General features: G+C 44.8%; 1 protein-coding gene across 2 annotated transcripts in view; it reads left to right on the top strand.

The window, feature by feature from the left end:
- The window catches only part of agap3 (ArfGAP with GTPase domain, ankyrin repeat and PH domain 3), a 660,759-nt gene that overhangs the window by 321,060 nt on the left and 323,603 nt on the right, over positions 1-16,096 (top strand). Inside the window, exon 1 of one of the 2 annotated variants that reach the window (XM_043687548.1) lies at positions 12,166-14,010. The exons of the other annotated variant lie outside the window; for it this stretch is intronic. Coding sequence (XP_043543483.1) covers positions 12,699-14,010 — 1,312 coding nt within the window. The 5' untranslated portion in view covers positions 12,166-12,698. Of the gene's footprint in view, positions 1-12,165; positions 14,011-16,096 lie in introns of those variants that run through there. 2 annotated transcript variants of the gene reach the window in all.

The raw sequence follows: 16,096 nt of genomic DNA, 5'->3' as shown, positions 1-16,096 counted from the left end.
CTGTCCTTGATTGGCCCTAATCTTACTCTTGTCATTCTTTTATTCCTTAAATACCTATAGAAAGCCTTAGGGTTTACCCTGATCCTATCCGCCAACAACTTCTCATGTCTCCTCCTGGCTCTTCTGAGCTCTCTCTTTAGGTCTTTCCTGGCTGCCTTGTAACCCTCAAGCGCCTTAACTGAGCCTTCATATCTCATCCTAACATAAGCCTCCTTCGTCCTCTTGACCAGAGATTCCACTTCCTTCGTAAACCACGGCTCGCGCGCTCTACAGCTTCCTCCCTGCCTGACAGGTACATACTTATCTAGGACACTCAGGAGCTTTTCCATGAATAAGCTCCACATTTCTAATATGCCCATCCCCTGCAGTTTCCTTCCCCATCCTTTGCTAACTAATTCTTGCCTAATCACATCGTAATTTTCTTTCCCCCAGCAGTAACTCTTGCCCAGTGGTATATATCTATCCCTTTCTATCACTAAAGTAAATATAACAGAATTGTGATTGCTATCACCAAAGTGCTCACCTACTTCCAAGTCTAACACCTGGCCGGGCTCATTACCCAGTACTAAATCTAATGTGGCTTCGCCCCTTGTTGACCAGTCTACATACTGTGTCAGTAAGCCCTCCTGCACACACTGGACAAAAACTCACCCATCTATCGTATTCGTACTATAGTGTTCCCAGTCAATATTTGGAAAGTTGAAGTCCCCCATGACAACTACCCTGTCTCCCTCACTCCTATCGAGAATCATAGAACATAGAACATAGAACATAGAAGAATACAGCGCAGTACAGGCCCTTGGGCCCTCAAACTCCCAACAGGGTGACCTCTCCTTTCCTGTTTCTAACTTCAGCCCATACTACCTCAATCGATGAGTTCCCAAACATCCTTTCTGCAACTGCAATACTGTCCTTGACCAACAATGCCACACCTCCCCCTTCTCTGTTCTTACTGAAACATCTAAATCCTGGAACCTGCAACAACCATTTCTGTCCCTGCTCTAACCATGTTTCCGAAATGGCCACAACATCGAAATCCCAGGTACCAACCCATGCTGCAAGTTCACCCACCTTATTCCGTATGCTCCTGGAATTGAAGTAGACACACTTCAAACCAACTTCTTGCTTGCCGGTGCCATCTTGCTTCCCTGAAACTTGATTTCGGACCTCCCTACTCTCAACCTTTTCTATACTCGAACTACAATTTTGGTTCCCATCCCCTTGCTGGATTAGTTTAAATCCACCCCAATAGCCTTAGCAAATTTCCCCCCCCAGGATATTGGTACCCCTCTGGTTCAGATGAAGACCATCCTGCTTGTAGAGGTCCCACCTACCCCAGAAAGAGCCCCAATTATCCAAGAATCCAAAACCCTTCCTCCTGCACCATCCCTGTAGCCACGTGTTCAACTGTTCTCTCTCCCTATTCCTCGCCTCACTAGCATGGGCAACAAAGCAGAGACAACAACTCTGTTCGTCCTAGCTCTAAGCTTCCATCCTAGTTCCCTGAATTTCTGCCTTAAATCCCCATCTCTCTTCCTACCTATGTCGTTGGTGCCTATGTGGACCATGACGTGCAGCAAGGACACACTCCGTACCAGAGCCCTGTGCCCCACTGCTTTCCCCGGTAAGTCCCCCCCCCAACAGTATCCAAAATGGTTTACTTATTGTTGAGGGGAATGGCCACAGGGGATCCCTGCACTGCCTGCCAGTTCCCTTTCCGTCTCCTGACTGTAACCCATCTGCCTTTTTCTTGTATCTGAGGAGTGACTACCTCCCTGTAACTCCTCTCAATAACCCTCTCTGTCTCCTGAATGATCCAAAGTTTTTTTTTTAGATTAGATTAGATTACATTACAGTGTGGAAACAGGCCCTTCGGCCAAACAAGTTCACACCGACCCGCCGAAGCGTAACCTACCCATACCCCTACAATCACCCCTTACCTAACACTATGGGCAATTTAGCATGGCCAATTCACCTGACCTGCACATCTTTGGACTGTGGGAGGAAACCGGAGCACCCGGAGGAAACCCACAGGGAGAACGTGCAAACTCCACACAGTCAGTCACCTGGTGCGGGAATTGAACCCGGGTCTCTGGCGCTGTGAGGCAGCAGTGCTAACCACTGTGCCACCGTGCTGCCCGGCTCTAGCTCATCCGGCTCTAGTTCATCTGGCTCTAGCTCCCGTTCCCTAACGCGGTTTTCGAGGAGCTGGAGTTGTGTGCACTTCCTCCAGATGTAGTCAGCAGGGACACTAGTGGTGACCCTTACCTCCCACATTCTGCAGGAGGAACATTCAACTGCCCTCACCTCTATTCCCACGATTCTAAATTCCCAAAGAGACTGTTGAGAAAATAAGGAATAAAAAATAAACTCGTTACGTTACCAATCTGGCGCACAGAACTTATTTTTGGTTAGAGGAGGAGGATGGGTGGGAGACACTACCCGAGTAGAGTCTGACTTCCCAGAAGTCCTTTGCTCCTCCCTCACACCTCTCGGCAAATGGAGGCCCGACTCCCGAGGTAAGTCCCTTTTAATGGGGGAAAACACACCATGTCCGGCAGCCCTCGCTTCACCACTCCTCATCTCCTCGCTGCTCTGGTAAAATGGAGGCCCGACTCATGAGGTATGTCTCTTTTAATGCGGGAAAACTCACCTTTCCCGGCAGCCCTCACTTCACCACTCCTTCTCTCCTCGCTGCTCTGGCAAAATGGAGGGCTTATGCCCGGAATGTCAATTGTCCTGCTCCTTGGCTGCTGTCTAACTGGCTGTGCTTTTCCAGCAACACACCCTTCGAGTCTGATCTCCAGCACCTGCAGTCCTCATTTTCTCCTCACCGGATTGTGAGGTTGTTTCCCACATAGCAGAGTCTAGGAGAAGTGGACATAATTTCAGACTAAGGGGGTGCCCATATAAAATGCATAAGGAAGAATTTTTTTTCTCTCAGATTTATGAATCTGTGGAAATCTTCACCTCAGAGGACTTTAGGGCAGGGTGATTAAGCGTAATTAGGGCTGTGATAAGTTTTAATCAGTAAGAGAATTCGAAGTCTGAGCAAAAGGCATAGGACATTACAATGCAGTACAAGCCCCTCGGACCTCGATGTTGCACCAACCTGTGCAACCAATCTGAAGCCCATCTAACCTACACTATTCCATTGTCATCCATATGTTTATCCAATTACTATTTAAATGCCTTTAAAAGTTGGTGAGCCTACTACTACTTAGGTAGGGCATTCGACTCTCTGACTACTCTCTGAGTAAAGAATCTACCCCTGACATCTGTCCTGTATCTATCATCCCCCAATTTAAAGCTATGTCCCCTCGTGATAGCCATCATCATCCGAGGAAAAAGGCCCTATCTAATCATCTGATCATCTTGTATGTCTCTATTAAGTCATCTCTCAACCTTCTTCTCTCTAACAAAAACAGCCTGAAATTCCTCAGCTTTTCCTCATAAGACCTTCCTTCCATACCAGGCAACATCTGGTAAATCTCCTCTGCACCCTTTCCAATGCTTTTGCATCCTATGAGAACTGTACGCAATACTCCAAGTGCAGCCGCACCAGAGTTTTGTCTAGCTGCAGCATGACCTCATGGCTCCGAAACTCAATCCCTCTACCAATAATAGCTAACACACCATACACCTTCTTCACAACCCTATCAACTTGGGTGGCAACTTTCAGGGCTCTATGTACATGGACACATATTTCTCTGCTCATCCACACTACCAAGAATCTTACCATTAGCCCAGTACTTCCAAAGTGAATCACCTCACACTTTTCCACATTCAACTCCATTTGCCACCTCTCAGCCTAGCTCTGCAGCTTATCTATGTCCCTCTGTAACCTGCAACATCCTCCACACTGTCCATAACTCCACTGACCTTAGTGTCATCCACACATTTACCAACCCATCCTTCTATGCCCGAATGTAGGTCATTTATGAAATTGACAAACAGCAGTGGCCCCAAAACAGATCTTTGTGGCACACCACTGATAACTGAATTCCAGGAAGAATATTTCCCATCAACCAATACCCTCTGTCTTCTTTCAGCTAGCCAATTTCTAAATCACCCTCATCCCATGCCTCCATATTTTGTGCAGTAGCCTACCATGGGGAACCTTATCAAATGCTTTTCTGAAATCCATGTACACCGCTTTACCCTAATCCACCTGTTTGGTCACCTTCTCAAAGAACTCAATAAGGTTTGTGAGGCACGACTTACCCTTCACAAAACCATGTTGATTGTCCCTAATCAAATTACTCTTTTCTGGATGATTTTAAATCCTATCTCTTATAACGTTTTCTACCATCTTACCCACAACTGAAGTAAGGCTCACAGGTGTATAATTTCTAGGGTTGTCTCTACTCCCCTTCTTGAACAAGGGGACATTTGCTATCCTCCAGTCTTTTGGCACTATTCCTGTTGACAATGACGACATAAAGATCAAAGGCAAAGGTTCTGCAATCTCCTCCCTAGCTAGCCAGAGAATCCTAGGATAAATCCCATACAGCCTAAGGGATTTATCTATTTTCACACTTTCCAGAATTGCTGACATCTCCTTGCAAACTTCAATCCTGTCTAGTCTCGTAGTTTGTATCTCAGTATTCTCCTTGACAGCATTGTATTTTTTCCTGCATGAATACTGATGAAAAATATTCATTTAGTGTCTTTCCTAAACCTTCAGATTCCACACACAACTTCCCACTACTGTCCTTGACTGGCCCTAATCTTACTGTAGTCATTCTTTTATTTCTGACATACGTATAGATAGTTTCAGGGTTTTCCTTGATCCTGCCTGCCAAAGACTTCTCATGTTCCCTCCTGGCTCTTGTTAGCTCTCTGTTTGGGTATTTCCTGGCTGACTTGTAACTCTCAAGCGCCCTAATTGAGCCTTCACGTCTCATCATTACATAAGCCTCATTCTTCCTCTTGACAAGAGGTTCAATTTCTTTAATAAACCACAGTTCCCTCACTCAACCACTTGCTCCGTGGTCTGACAGGTGCATACTTATCAAGGACACGCAGTAGCTGTTCCTTGAATAAGCTCCACATTTCAAGTGTGTCCATCCCCTGCAGTTTCCTTCCCCATTCTTTGCATCCTAAATCACATCATAATTGCCTTTCCCCCAGCTATAACTTTTGCCCCGTGGTTATATACTTATCCCTTTCCATTGATAAAGTAAACATAATCAAATTGTGGTCACTATCACCACAGTGCTCACCTACCTTCAAATCTAACACCTGGCCGGGTTCATTACCCAATCCAGTGTGGCCTCGCCCCTTGTTGGCCTGTCTACATACTGTATTAGGAAACCCTCCTGCCCACATTAGACAGAAAATGACCCATCTAAAGTAAACTATGGCGATTCTGATAAATATTTAGAAAGTTAATGACCCCTATAACAACTACCCTGTTACTTTCACTCCTTTCCAGAATCATTGTTGCAATCCTTTCCTTTACATCTCTGGAACTATTCAGAGGCCTATTGAAAACTCCCAACAGGGTGACCTCTCCTTTCCTGTTTCTAACCTCAGTCCATATTGCCTCAGTAGACGAGTTCTCATCAAACGTCTTTACTATCACCGTAATACTGTCCTTGACTGACAATGCCACTCCTCACCCTCTTTTACAACCTCTTACTGAAACAACTAAATCCCATAACCTGCAACAACCATTCCTGTCCCTATTCTACCCATGTCTCTGAAATGGCCACAACATCGAAGTCCCAGGTACTAAGTTCACCCACCTTATTCCGGATGCCTCTGGCGTTGAAGTAGACACACTTCAAACCACCTTCCTGCCTGCTGGTCTTGCAACCTTGAACCCTTATTTATGACCCCTCTACTCTCAACCTCCTGTACACTGGAACTACAATTCAGTTTCCCATCCCCCGGTGAATTAGTTTAAACCTTCCTGAAGAGCATTAGTAAATTTCCCCCCAAGAACCCCTCTGGTTCAGTGGAGACCACCCACCCCAGAATGAGCCCCAATTATCCAGGCAGGAAAGTGGAGTTAAAGATGATCAAATTAGCCATGGTGTCGTTGAAAGGCAGAGCAGACTTGATGAGTTGAATTGCAGTCCTGACTTTGTCCGAGTTGATGAGTTGAATGGCCTACTTGTCCTGTGTCAAACTATTCAAGGTTCTGAGTTTACCTCACTGATGAAATCTGTTTAAAATACAATACTCAACCAGGTTCCTGAATTTAATAAAATGTTTTATTGCAAACAAATTACCTTTAACCATTGGCAGTTAGGAAAAAATATTGCCTCCATAACTATAACATAAACTCGACATGTTTTAAATCCCGATCTTCACAAACAGGCAGATGCACAATGACAGACAAGACATGGGTATTGAAAATGGAAATGGGGAAAGAAATCAGAGGGAAATATGCTAGCATCAGTTTGCATCACAGGAGTGGAGTTGGTTGTTTTGGGTTTCTTTCAATGTTTTTTGTTCTTTGCTGTTAACACAACGTTGGTTGTACACTGGCACTCACTTTCATTCACTGGTTCAGAATTTATTTTTTCTCTGTACAGATATTTGAAACTGTTTTATTCCTCTTTCAACAAAACTTTGTCAAGAAAGAGGAGTGGAAGACAGTGAGCTATGACTGGAGATTTTCTGGTTCCTCCACACAAGAGCAACCAGAGAGATTTTGCTAATTTGACTATGTATGCTGCATGTTTCCCTGCTGTGCTGGCCCCACACAAAGCGAGCCAATTAAAATATTATTATCAAGTAGTTGTCTTCTAGTTCAGAGCTCATCAGATTTGTGTGTCTGCTTTTGTTATGAGTGAACTCAAGGGACCGACTGGCCTATTCCTTGTCCTGTTCCTTATGATCTCATGCTTTTCCTTCCTCAGTACTGACTGTCTAGCAGTGAAACACTTCCTCAGTACGAGACATATACAGATATGCATATGCATGTATAGATTATATATTGTAGCTCAGGCCCACCCAGTGAATTAATAATTCTGAATCGTCAGCAATGCTGTTATATTGACAAACTCTGACAGAGCTACTTACTCCAATCCATGTTCTCAGTCTGTTTCATTTGTGGGCTCCTGCTTCATGTAATCTGATTGACCTTGGACAACTCCAAATGCTGAGATCAGCTTTTACAAATTGTGGATCCCAAATCGAGTGCTGGACCCAAACTATCAATAAACCCTTCATTTATTTATCCAACTCCCACAATTCCAACACAGTGACTTAGCAGCAACACTACTGATCGAACTGGTTGGGTCCTAAAGGACATAGCCATGGCATGTGATGAGGGAAACAACAAAAGGGAAAAGCATACTTGATCTCATCCTTACCAATCTGCCAGTTGCAGATGAATCTATCCATGACAGTGTCTGTAAGAGTGACCACCGCACAGTCCTTGTGGAGATAAAGTCCCATCTTCGCTTTGACTATTGTGTGGCACTATCACGGTGCTAAATGGGACAGATGTCGTACAACTCTAGCAACTCAAGACTGGGCATCCATGAGATGTTGTAGGACATAAACTTGAATAGAATTGTACTCCAGCACAAACTGCAACCTCATAGCCATGCATTTCTCAAACTCATCCATTACCATCAAGCCAGGGGATCAACTCTTGTTCAATGGAGAATGCAGGAGGCTATCCAGGAGCAGTACCAGGCATACCTAAAATGAGGTGTCAATCTAGTGAGGCCACCAACAGGACTACTTGAACGCCAAATAGCATAATCAGCAAGTGATCCCACAACCACTGGATCAGATTTAAGCTCTGCAGTCCTGCCATGTCCAGTCCAGTTGTGAATAGTAAATAAAACCTGAAAGGACTGCAGATGCTGGAAATCAGAAACAAGAACAGGAATTGCTGGAAAAGCTCAGCAGGTCTGGCAGCTTCTGTGGTGAGACATCAGAGTCAACGTTTCAGGTCGGATGACTCTTTCTCAGAATTGAATTCTGAGGAAGGGTCACTGCACTGGACGTGAAACATTAACTCTGATTTGTCTCTACAGATGCTGCCAGACCTGCTGAGCTTTTCCAGCAATTTCTGTTTTTGTGTTAGTTGTGAATGGTGATGAGCAATTAAACAATTCACAGGAGGAAGCTGCTCCTCAACCATCCCTGTCCTCAATGATGGAAGAGCCCAATATATCAGTGCAAAAGATAAGGAGGAAGCATTTGCAGCAATCTTCAGCCAGAATTGCCGACTGGATGATCACTAGTATTTGCGATTCTAGGTCTTCAACCAATTCGATTCACTTCATACAATATCAAGAAATGGTTGAAGGTACTGGATGCTGGAAAAGCTATGGCTCTGACAACATTCAGCAGTAATACTAAAGATGTGCTATCCAGTTAAAGCTACAACACTGCCATCTACCCGACAATGTGAAATATTGCTCTGGTATGTCCTGTACACAAATGGAAAATCCAGTTACCGTCCCATTAGTCTATTCCTGATCATCAGTAAAGTGATGGAAAATGTCACCAACAGTGTTTTCAAGCAGCATCTGCTCAGCAATAACCTGCTCAGTGACGCCATTTGGGTTCCACCGGGGCCACTCAGCTTCTGACCTCATTACAGCCTTGGTTCAAGCTGGACAAAAGAACTGAATTTCCAAGGGGAGGTGAAAGTGCGAACCCTTACCAGGCAATGACCATCACCAATAAGTGAAAATCTAACTACTGCCCCTTAACGCTTAACAGTGTTGCCATCGCTGAATCCCCCACTATCGACATCCTTGGGGTTACCATTGACCAGAAACTCAACTGATGAAGGGCTTTTGCCCGAAATTCGATTCTCCTGTTGCTCAGATGCTGCCTGACCTGCTGTGTTTTTCCAGCACCACACTGTCGATTCTGATCTCCAGCATCTGCAGTCCTCACTTTCGCCCAGAAACTCAACTGGACACAATCGCGACAAGAACAGGTCAGAGGCAAGGAATTCTGTGACAACTAACTCACCTCCTGATTACCCAAAGCCTGTTCATCCATCTACAAGGCTCAAATCAGGAGTGGAATGACATACTCCCCACTCGCCTGAATGGGTGCAGCTCCAACTACCTCAAAGACCCTGACACCACCCAGGACAAAGTAGCCCACTTGATTGGCACCACATCAAAAAACATCCACTCTCTCCACCACCAACACTTAGCAGTGTGTACTATCCTCATTGCAGATGCACTGTAGAGATTCACCAAAGTTCCTTAGACACACTTTCTAAACCTATGACCACTTTCATCTAAAAGGACAAAGGCAGCAGATACACAAGAACACCGCCACCTTCAAGTTCCCCTCCAATCCGCTCACCAGTTTGACTTGGAAATGTATCACCATTCTGCCTTATGAAGCTAGGTTAAAATCTTGGAATTCTCTCCCTAACAGCAATGTGGGCCAACCTGCAACACGTCGACTGCAACAGTTCAAGAAGACAGCTTCACCACCACCTTCTGAAGGGCAACTAGAGACGGGTAATAAATGCTGGCCCAGCCAGGGATGCCCATGTCCCATGAGTGAATTTATAAAAGAAAAGTGGTCCTATGTGAGCAGAACAGGTTGTGAGCAGCAGTTTAACATGAACTGATTTCTTTAAAGGCTGGAGGTCAATCAGGGGATGATCAGAATGGTTCAGCATGGAAGTGACCAGTCTTGACTTAGCATTGGAGCAGCTGAAGTAAGCTGAGCAGGAGCAGAGATAGAAAAATAGAAAGAAGTAGTCACTGATGATAATTTTCATCTCCCAGTAGCTGGCCATATGTATATATGAGGAGTCTGTAGCTCAAAAAGCAATGAAGGGTAGAGAGAGCACTTCACACACTGACTGACTGTTTCTCTCTCTAATGACTCTCAGGATTTGATGCAGATTGTATCAGATGAATAGACAGTGTGTGATCTGTTCAATTTCGCATTATGTTCTTTGCTGCTAGATTAAAAATTTGAGAAGGCAATTGGAATTGTAAATTCCAGGGCTGTGAAAGGGGATTTTTTGCTTTTGGTAACTGACCTGAATCTGGGACTATGTGCTCGGTTTTCTTTGTAGAGTTTACTTTTTCCAACCCACTTGTCTTCAAAGGATGTGATCCTATTACAGGTGATAGACCTTTATTTACTCTCCTTTCTGAGGTTGCTCAATTGTGGATGGTATTGGATCTTTGTCTTAGCATGTACTGGAGTTTTCTTTTCAAAAGGAGCATTGTTGTGGAGTTCATAACATGGCCGATAAATGTGTATGAATTTTCAACCCAAAAGTCTTACAGCCTCAACCAGTCAAACTCATTGTGTCTCCTTCAACCCCCATTTATCAGTGGCTGAAGTGATCTAGAAAGAAATATCTATAATATTCACTACTCCTTTGCTGCCCAGGTTGACCGCTGCCTTAACTATGGAGCAGTTAACTGTCAAATGAAGCAGCCTTAGTCTCATTGCTATACAGCTTCTGATCGCCAGAGGGTGCTGGCTATCTAGGCTTGGCCACCACACAGTGAACGAGCATCAGAGATCAATGTGCGTAGCTGAAAGGGGTCTGGCTGGTGCACAGCACTTGCTGTAAATGGGTTTCTCAGGGATGAATGATGGTAAGATCAAGGTTGATTACATTTCACATTAAGCATGCTCTAAGCTTGTGACTGGTGACTGGCTGCCTTCTCCTTGCTCTCCATCAATGTTACTGGACTTCCTTGTGAATTATACATTGCTAACAATGTACAGGAGGAAGTCAGCATCTGACAGATACTCACTGATCTAATGTTTTTCTCCAGGGTTTAGTTGTCATGTTTCACATTCCAACATTTAGAATTAATTTCCATTTCCTAAAGAGCATTGGGTCTGTTACCAGGACCTGTCTGGGACAAAGACAAAACTCACTATTTGGGATTCCTAATAAGATCATCAGGTGGATACACTGGAATGGGAATGGCATCACAGAGTGGATAAACTGGATATTTTGGAATTTTGTTGATTTCACTTTTGTTGATTTATTGAAGGAGCCATGTGTGTTCAGACATAAAATGCGGAAAGTGTGGAACCACTGGGAATGCAAAGCTACTGGAGTGTGGAAATGGCTGATCTTTGAATAGAAGAAAAATGCTGCAGGTGCTGGAAAGCTGAAACAAATGCAGAGAATGCTGGAGAAACTCAGTCTGATATGACTCTTCTTTAGAACTCAAGAAAAAAAGTGATATAAAAGTCGAAATATTAACTGTTTCTTTCCCCACAGATACTGCTGGATCTGCTGAGTTTCTCCTGGAATTTTTAAATGTAGCATGATCGAAGTTCCAGATTGGATCAATTTGCTTGCATCATTGTACTGGAAGTAGTGAAGATAGGAGATGCATTTTGTATTAAACATGCCACGATCAAGTCCCTCCTAGTCAATGAGAAATATTTGAAAATTACTTGCTGCTGTTTTGTAGGGAGCACAGCAGCTGATTTATGCACAGCAAGATCACAAAAACAGTGGGATGGTAATGAAAGTACCAGTTTCTTTTGTTATTTGGTTGCATGATAAATATTGGGCATGCACCTGTAAGACTGGATTTCCTGCTCTTCTGGAGTTCATTTTCCGTTCCCACTAGGCCCTATAAGTATAATGTGTCATTCAAAAGATAGCAACTCTGACAGTGCTGTCATTTATCATGCTGGAACATCAGCTATCAGTACTCTGACTGTGCTGAACCCCCTCCCCTGACTATCTGACCCCACCACATGGGTATCTGGAATCATTATCTTCCACCACCCCCTCTCCCCACCACCACCCCACACAGCATCAGTGACACAGGTATGTGAGATTGGCCAAACAGCAGCTCCCTCTCTTTGAGTGATCATACTGTAGTTAGTGACAGTGAGCTGGGCGTATTGATTGTGAAGTGGAAAGGGAGAAGCAGTGACTTCAGCAGAACAGTCACACATTCCCCACACTTCTACATTCTGCTCATTCTGTCACTGCCTCAGACAGCATCAGTTTATCTTTGTCCTGACCCAGCTACATATGTGTGTAGAAATGCTTCCCAGGAGCATTTGAGCAGGCATGAGGAGTGTGAATTAGATCCACTCCACATTTTCCCTCTCTCCGTGCTGATAGTTATAGTACAAGGTACAGGCATGCAGGCTCGGTGCGAGAGAACATTTCTCAACTAATCCTGGCCAGGTCTGACACAGGGAGCAACTGACATGTCGCAGTTCTGATTGCAAGCCACAACAGGAGGTTAGCAGCCGGGGCTCCCATGCACTGAAAGAAGATAGATCAATTTTGTTCAGTGTTTGTCACAATAGTTGGGACGTTGCAGGTCCAAGAGAATAGGTGTTTCTATGTTGTGGAATTCTGACTTTGAGCCAGCGTGTGGGAGATTCCATCCAGCGGCATTCGTGTGGAGTTACTGCTCAGTCAAAACTTCCTCACACACCGTGTGGATTGTTATTTCTTGAAAACTGGTTTAGCTCCAGCTTTTAAAGTGACTCAAGCAGAGTGGAATGTTTTCCTTTGGGTTGGGAGACTGCAACACCCAATGAGACTCCTGAGAGTTAAAAATGTTGGTGCAGTCTGACAGGCCACTGTTCTCACTGAACAGCAGCTTCCAGTGTAAGGCTGATTCTCTCTCAGGGGACCCGGGTGACAGAGAGTTTCAGAGCAGTTAACAAATCTACCCGTGAATGAATCCGATGGCTTTGATCTCCAAGCTCCTTCTGAGCCCAAGCTGAATTCAGACAGAATGGCAGCTGATGTAACTGGAGACTGTGAGGGCACTGACAGAGAGCTGGTGATGGAGCACAACAAATTGGAGCACAATAGGATATTGCAGGCAAAAACTGACTATGATGCAAACTCATGTCGCTGCTATCACTCACCCAATGAACAGGCTGCAGATACTCGAATTGCTGCCATGTCTGAACAGGTAAATATGACTGGTGTCTTGCAGGTTAAATTCAAGAGTTTGATAGAGGGCCGGGCGGGACGCCTCCGGAAGGAGACCAAGCCCAGTGACGTTGCTGATTTCTCCGGAAAACACTCAAGTGTGATGGTTGATTCCCCACTGGACTCCGTCAATGACAGACCAAGACGCCCCAGGAGTATTTGTGTCCCAGAAAACAAGATTGGGTTATTCCCAGAACTGGAATCACAGTCACTGGTGCCAATTGTGAGGAGGAGAGGGATTGATCCTGATCCATTGTGTAAAGGGGAGCATTCTCAGCACCACAATGAAGCAGCAGTAGGAACTGTACAGCCTCAAGCATTCATTCTCCGTCCTGGGAAGAAGGAACTACGTCGACCCCTTAGTATGAGTTTCCTTGAGGCAATCAGAACTCCCTCCCATGTTGAGGCTGAGGTACCAGACAGTGAAGTGGCTGAACGGACTGCCAGTGCCACCAGATCTGACGGCACAAGCTTTTTGCGAGCTGGCTATCGATGGTCCAGTCACCGATGGGTTAGCTCAGCTGGGAAGACAATGAGTACAAAAGACACAGCAAGTGATCACAAAACTCCAAACTCCAAAATATCCCTCAAATCACTAAAAAGAAGCCTGAGTTTTCGAATTAGGAGAGGAGAGAACAAAAAGGAGTGTGAGACTACCAGGTGCAGGACACTGAGTGTTGGAGAATCCTTCCGCCAAAGACTGAAGTCACCTGTAAGTGGGAGCTCATCTTCCCCAGAGACATCAAACCAAGAGACGCCCACGTGGCATAAGCAAGATCAGAGTTACCTGGTGCATCTAACATCTGTTATAAACACCTCCTCATCCCCAACAGTGAAGCCAGCATACTCGCCAAACCAAAACACTGAAGCAAACAATTGGTGGAAGTTTCTGACTGCTCATTTTCGCAAAAAGGATTCACGTGTGAACAAAAACTCTTCAAAAAATGATAGATTGGGATCTGAGACGCAGAGGAATGGCTGGACTTCACCAAGCGAGGAACAGAATACGGCTTCGTGTGGGATACTTGAATCTTGCAACATCCATGATCCATTTATGGAGAGCTTTCATCATCTGCCCAGAAGTGAAATGTCATCACCATCATCAGAAGGTAAATTGGGAGCGATGTGGCTGATCAGCAGCAACAACAAACATCAGGGTGATGCATATGTGATGCTTATCATTCAAGGCTGGTTCAGAGCTAGTTTTTGTAAGTGAAAGTGGTCCATGTAATGAGGGTAATCGGATGTTGTGAAATTCTGTTAACCAAACTGCTATGAACTGCGTGAAAGTGGGTTGTCTGTGGACTTACTAACTCAACCTGGTTCTCTCAGCCGCCCTGATTATGCATTGGACAACAATGTCATTAGCATGTATGAATTTAAGAAAGGATTATAGCATCTGCTCTGCTAGATATAAACAATTCAGACTGTTGTTAGGAAATATCAGTTTGTAGCCAGGATTTCTGTGGAATGAATATGTGGAAAGGTTAGGGGTTAGTGCTCAGACCCCAGCTATTCACAATAAGATCAATAATTTAGATGAGGGAACTAAATGTAACATCTACAAGTTTGCAAATGACACCAAGCTGGGTGGGAGGGTGAACTTTGAGAAAGAGGGAGATATTTCAGTGTGATTTGGATAGGCTGAGTGAATGGGCAAATACATGACAGATAATGCATAATGTGGATCAATGTGAGGTTATCCACTTTGGTAGCAAAAACAGGAAGGCAGATTGTTATCTGAGTGGCAATAGTTTGAGAAAGGGGGAGGTGCAATGAGACCTAGGTGTTCTGATACACCATTCGCTGAAAGTGAGCATGCAGGTACAGCAGGGAGTGTGGAAGGTCAGTGATATCAGTGTGTACCACAACCACTTCACTTATCACCCACAGTCACTCAGTGACATCCCTGACCATGGCCCCAGAGAGGCAACGCACCATTCTGGAGTCACATCTCTAGTTGCAGAAATGCCTGTTGCACCCATCACTATTGAGTCACCTGTTTCCCTTGAACTCTTGCTCTTGCCTCCTCATACAGCTGGGTCACCTGTAGTGCTGCACTCTGCAGTGGAACGTTCATTGTCATCCTTTTCCTACACAGAATTAGTTACTGAGGGGAATGTCCTCTGCCTGTCTTGCCTCTTTTCTCAGCTGTGGTCACCCATTTTCCCCTCAGTATACAAGGTGACAGCGTCAACAAATGTGCTACCCATATCGCACTCAGCCTCGCAGATGTATCTCTGTGCCTTCAGCTGTGCTCAAGTTTCAAGACTTGGCACTCAAGCCGTTTGAACTGCTGGCACTTCTTGCACATGTGGACCTTGTATCAGTAACTAATGAGAACATTTAGTTAAAGGGGAAGTGAATAGATAAGGTAAAGTCACTATTGTCCTCTGAACCATAGAGCTGCTGTCTCATTTGAGAGAGAGATCACTGGTGGTGCTGACTCACCACGCCTCAGGCGAGGGAATAGGTCGAGAAGGAGAGCCCTTCATGGCAACCTTGGTTAGTGCAGGAATTGAAACCATACTCTTAATATCATGGGTTCCCCATGATAGGCTCATTCATAAAGTCAGGAAGTATGGGATACAGGGAGATTTGGCTATCTGGATTCAGAATTTGGCTGGCTGACAGAAGGCAGAGAGTGGTTGTAGATGGAAAGTATTCTGCCTGGAGGACAGTGTTGAGTGGGGTCCAGCAGGGCTCTGTTCTTGGGCCTCTTTGTAGTTTTTATAAATAACTTGGTTGAGGGGTGGGTTAGTAAATTTGCAGATGACACTAAGGTTGGAGGTATTGTATAGAGAGCTGCTGCAGGCTGCAGCGTGACATAGATAGGATGCAGAGCTGGGCTAAGAAATGGCAAATGGAATTCAACTTGGATAATTGTGAAGTAATGCATTTTGGAAGGTCGAACTCAAATGCTGAATATAGGATTAAAGACAGGATTCTTGGCATGTGGAGGAACAGAGGGATCTGGGTGTGCAAGTACGTAGATCCCTCAAAGTTGTCACCCAAGTGGTTAGGGTTGTTAAGAAAGCATATGGTGTTTTGGCTTTCATTGGGGGATCGAGTTTAAGAGCCGCGAGGTTTTGCTACAGCTCTACAAGTCCCTGGAGAGACCACACTTGGAATATTGTGTCCAGTTCTGGTTGCCCTACTATAGGAAAGGTACAGAGGCTTTGGAGAGGGCGCAAA

The sequence above is a fragment of the Chiloscyllium plagiosum genome, chromosome 4 (genome assembly GCF_004010195.1).
Source record: "Chiloscyllium plagiosum isolate BGI_BamShark_2017 chromosome 4, ASM401019v2, whole genome shotgun sequence".
Classification (NCBI taxonomy): domain Eukaryota; kingdom Metazoa; phylum Chordata; class Chondrichthyes; order Orectolobiformes; family Hemiscylliidae; genus Chiloscyllium; species Chiloscyllium plagiosum.
This window is presented reverse-complemented; position numbering and strand designations above follow the sequence as displayed.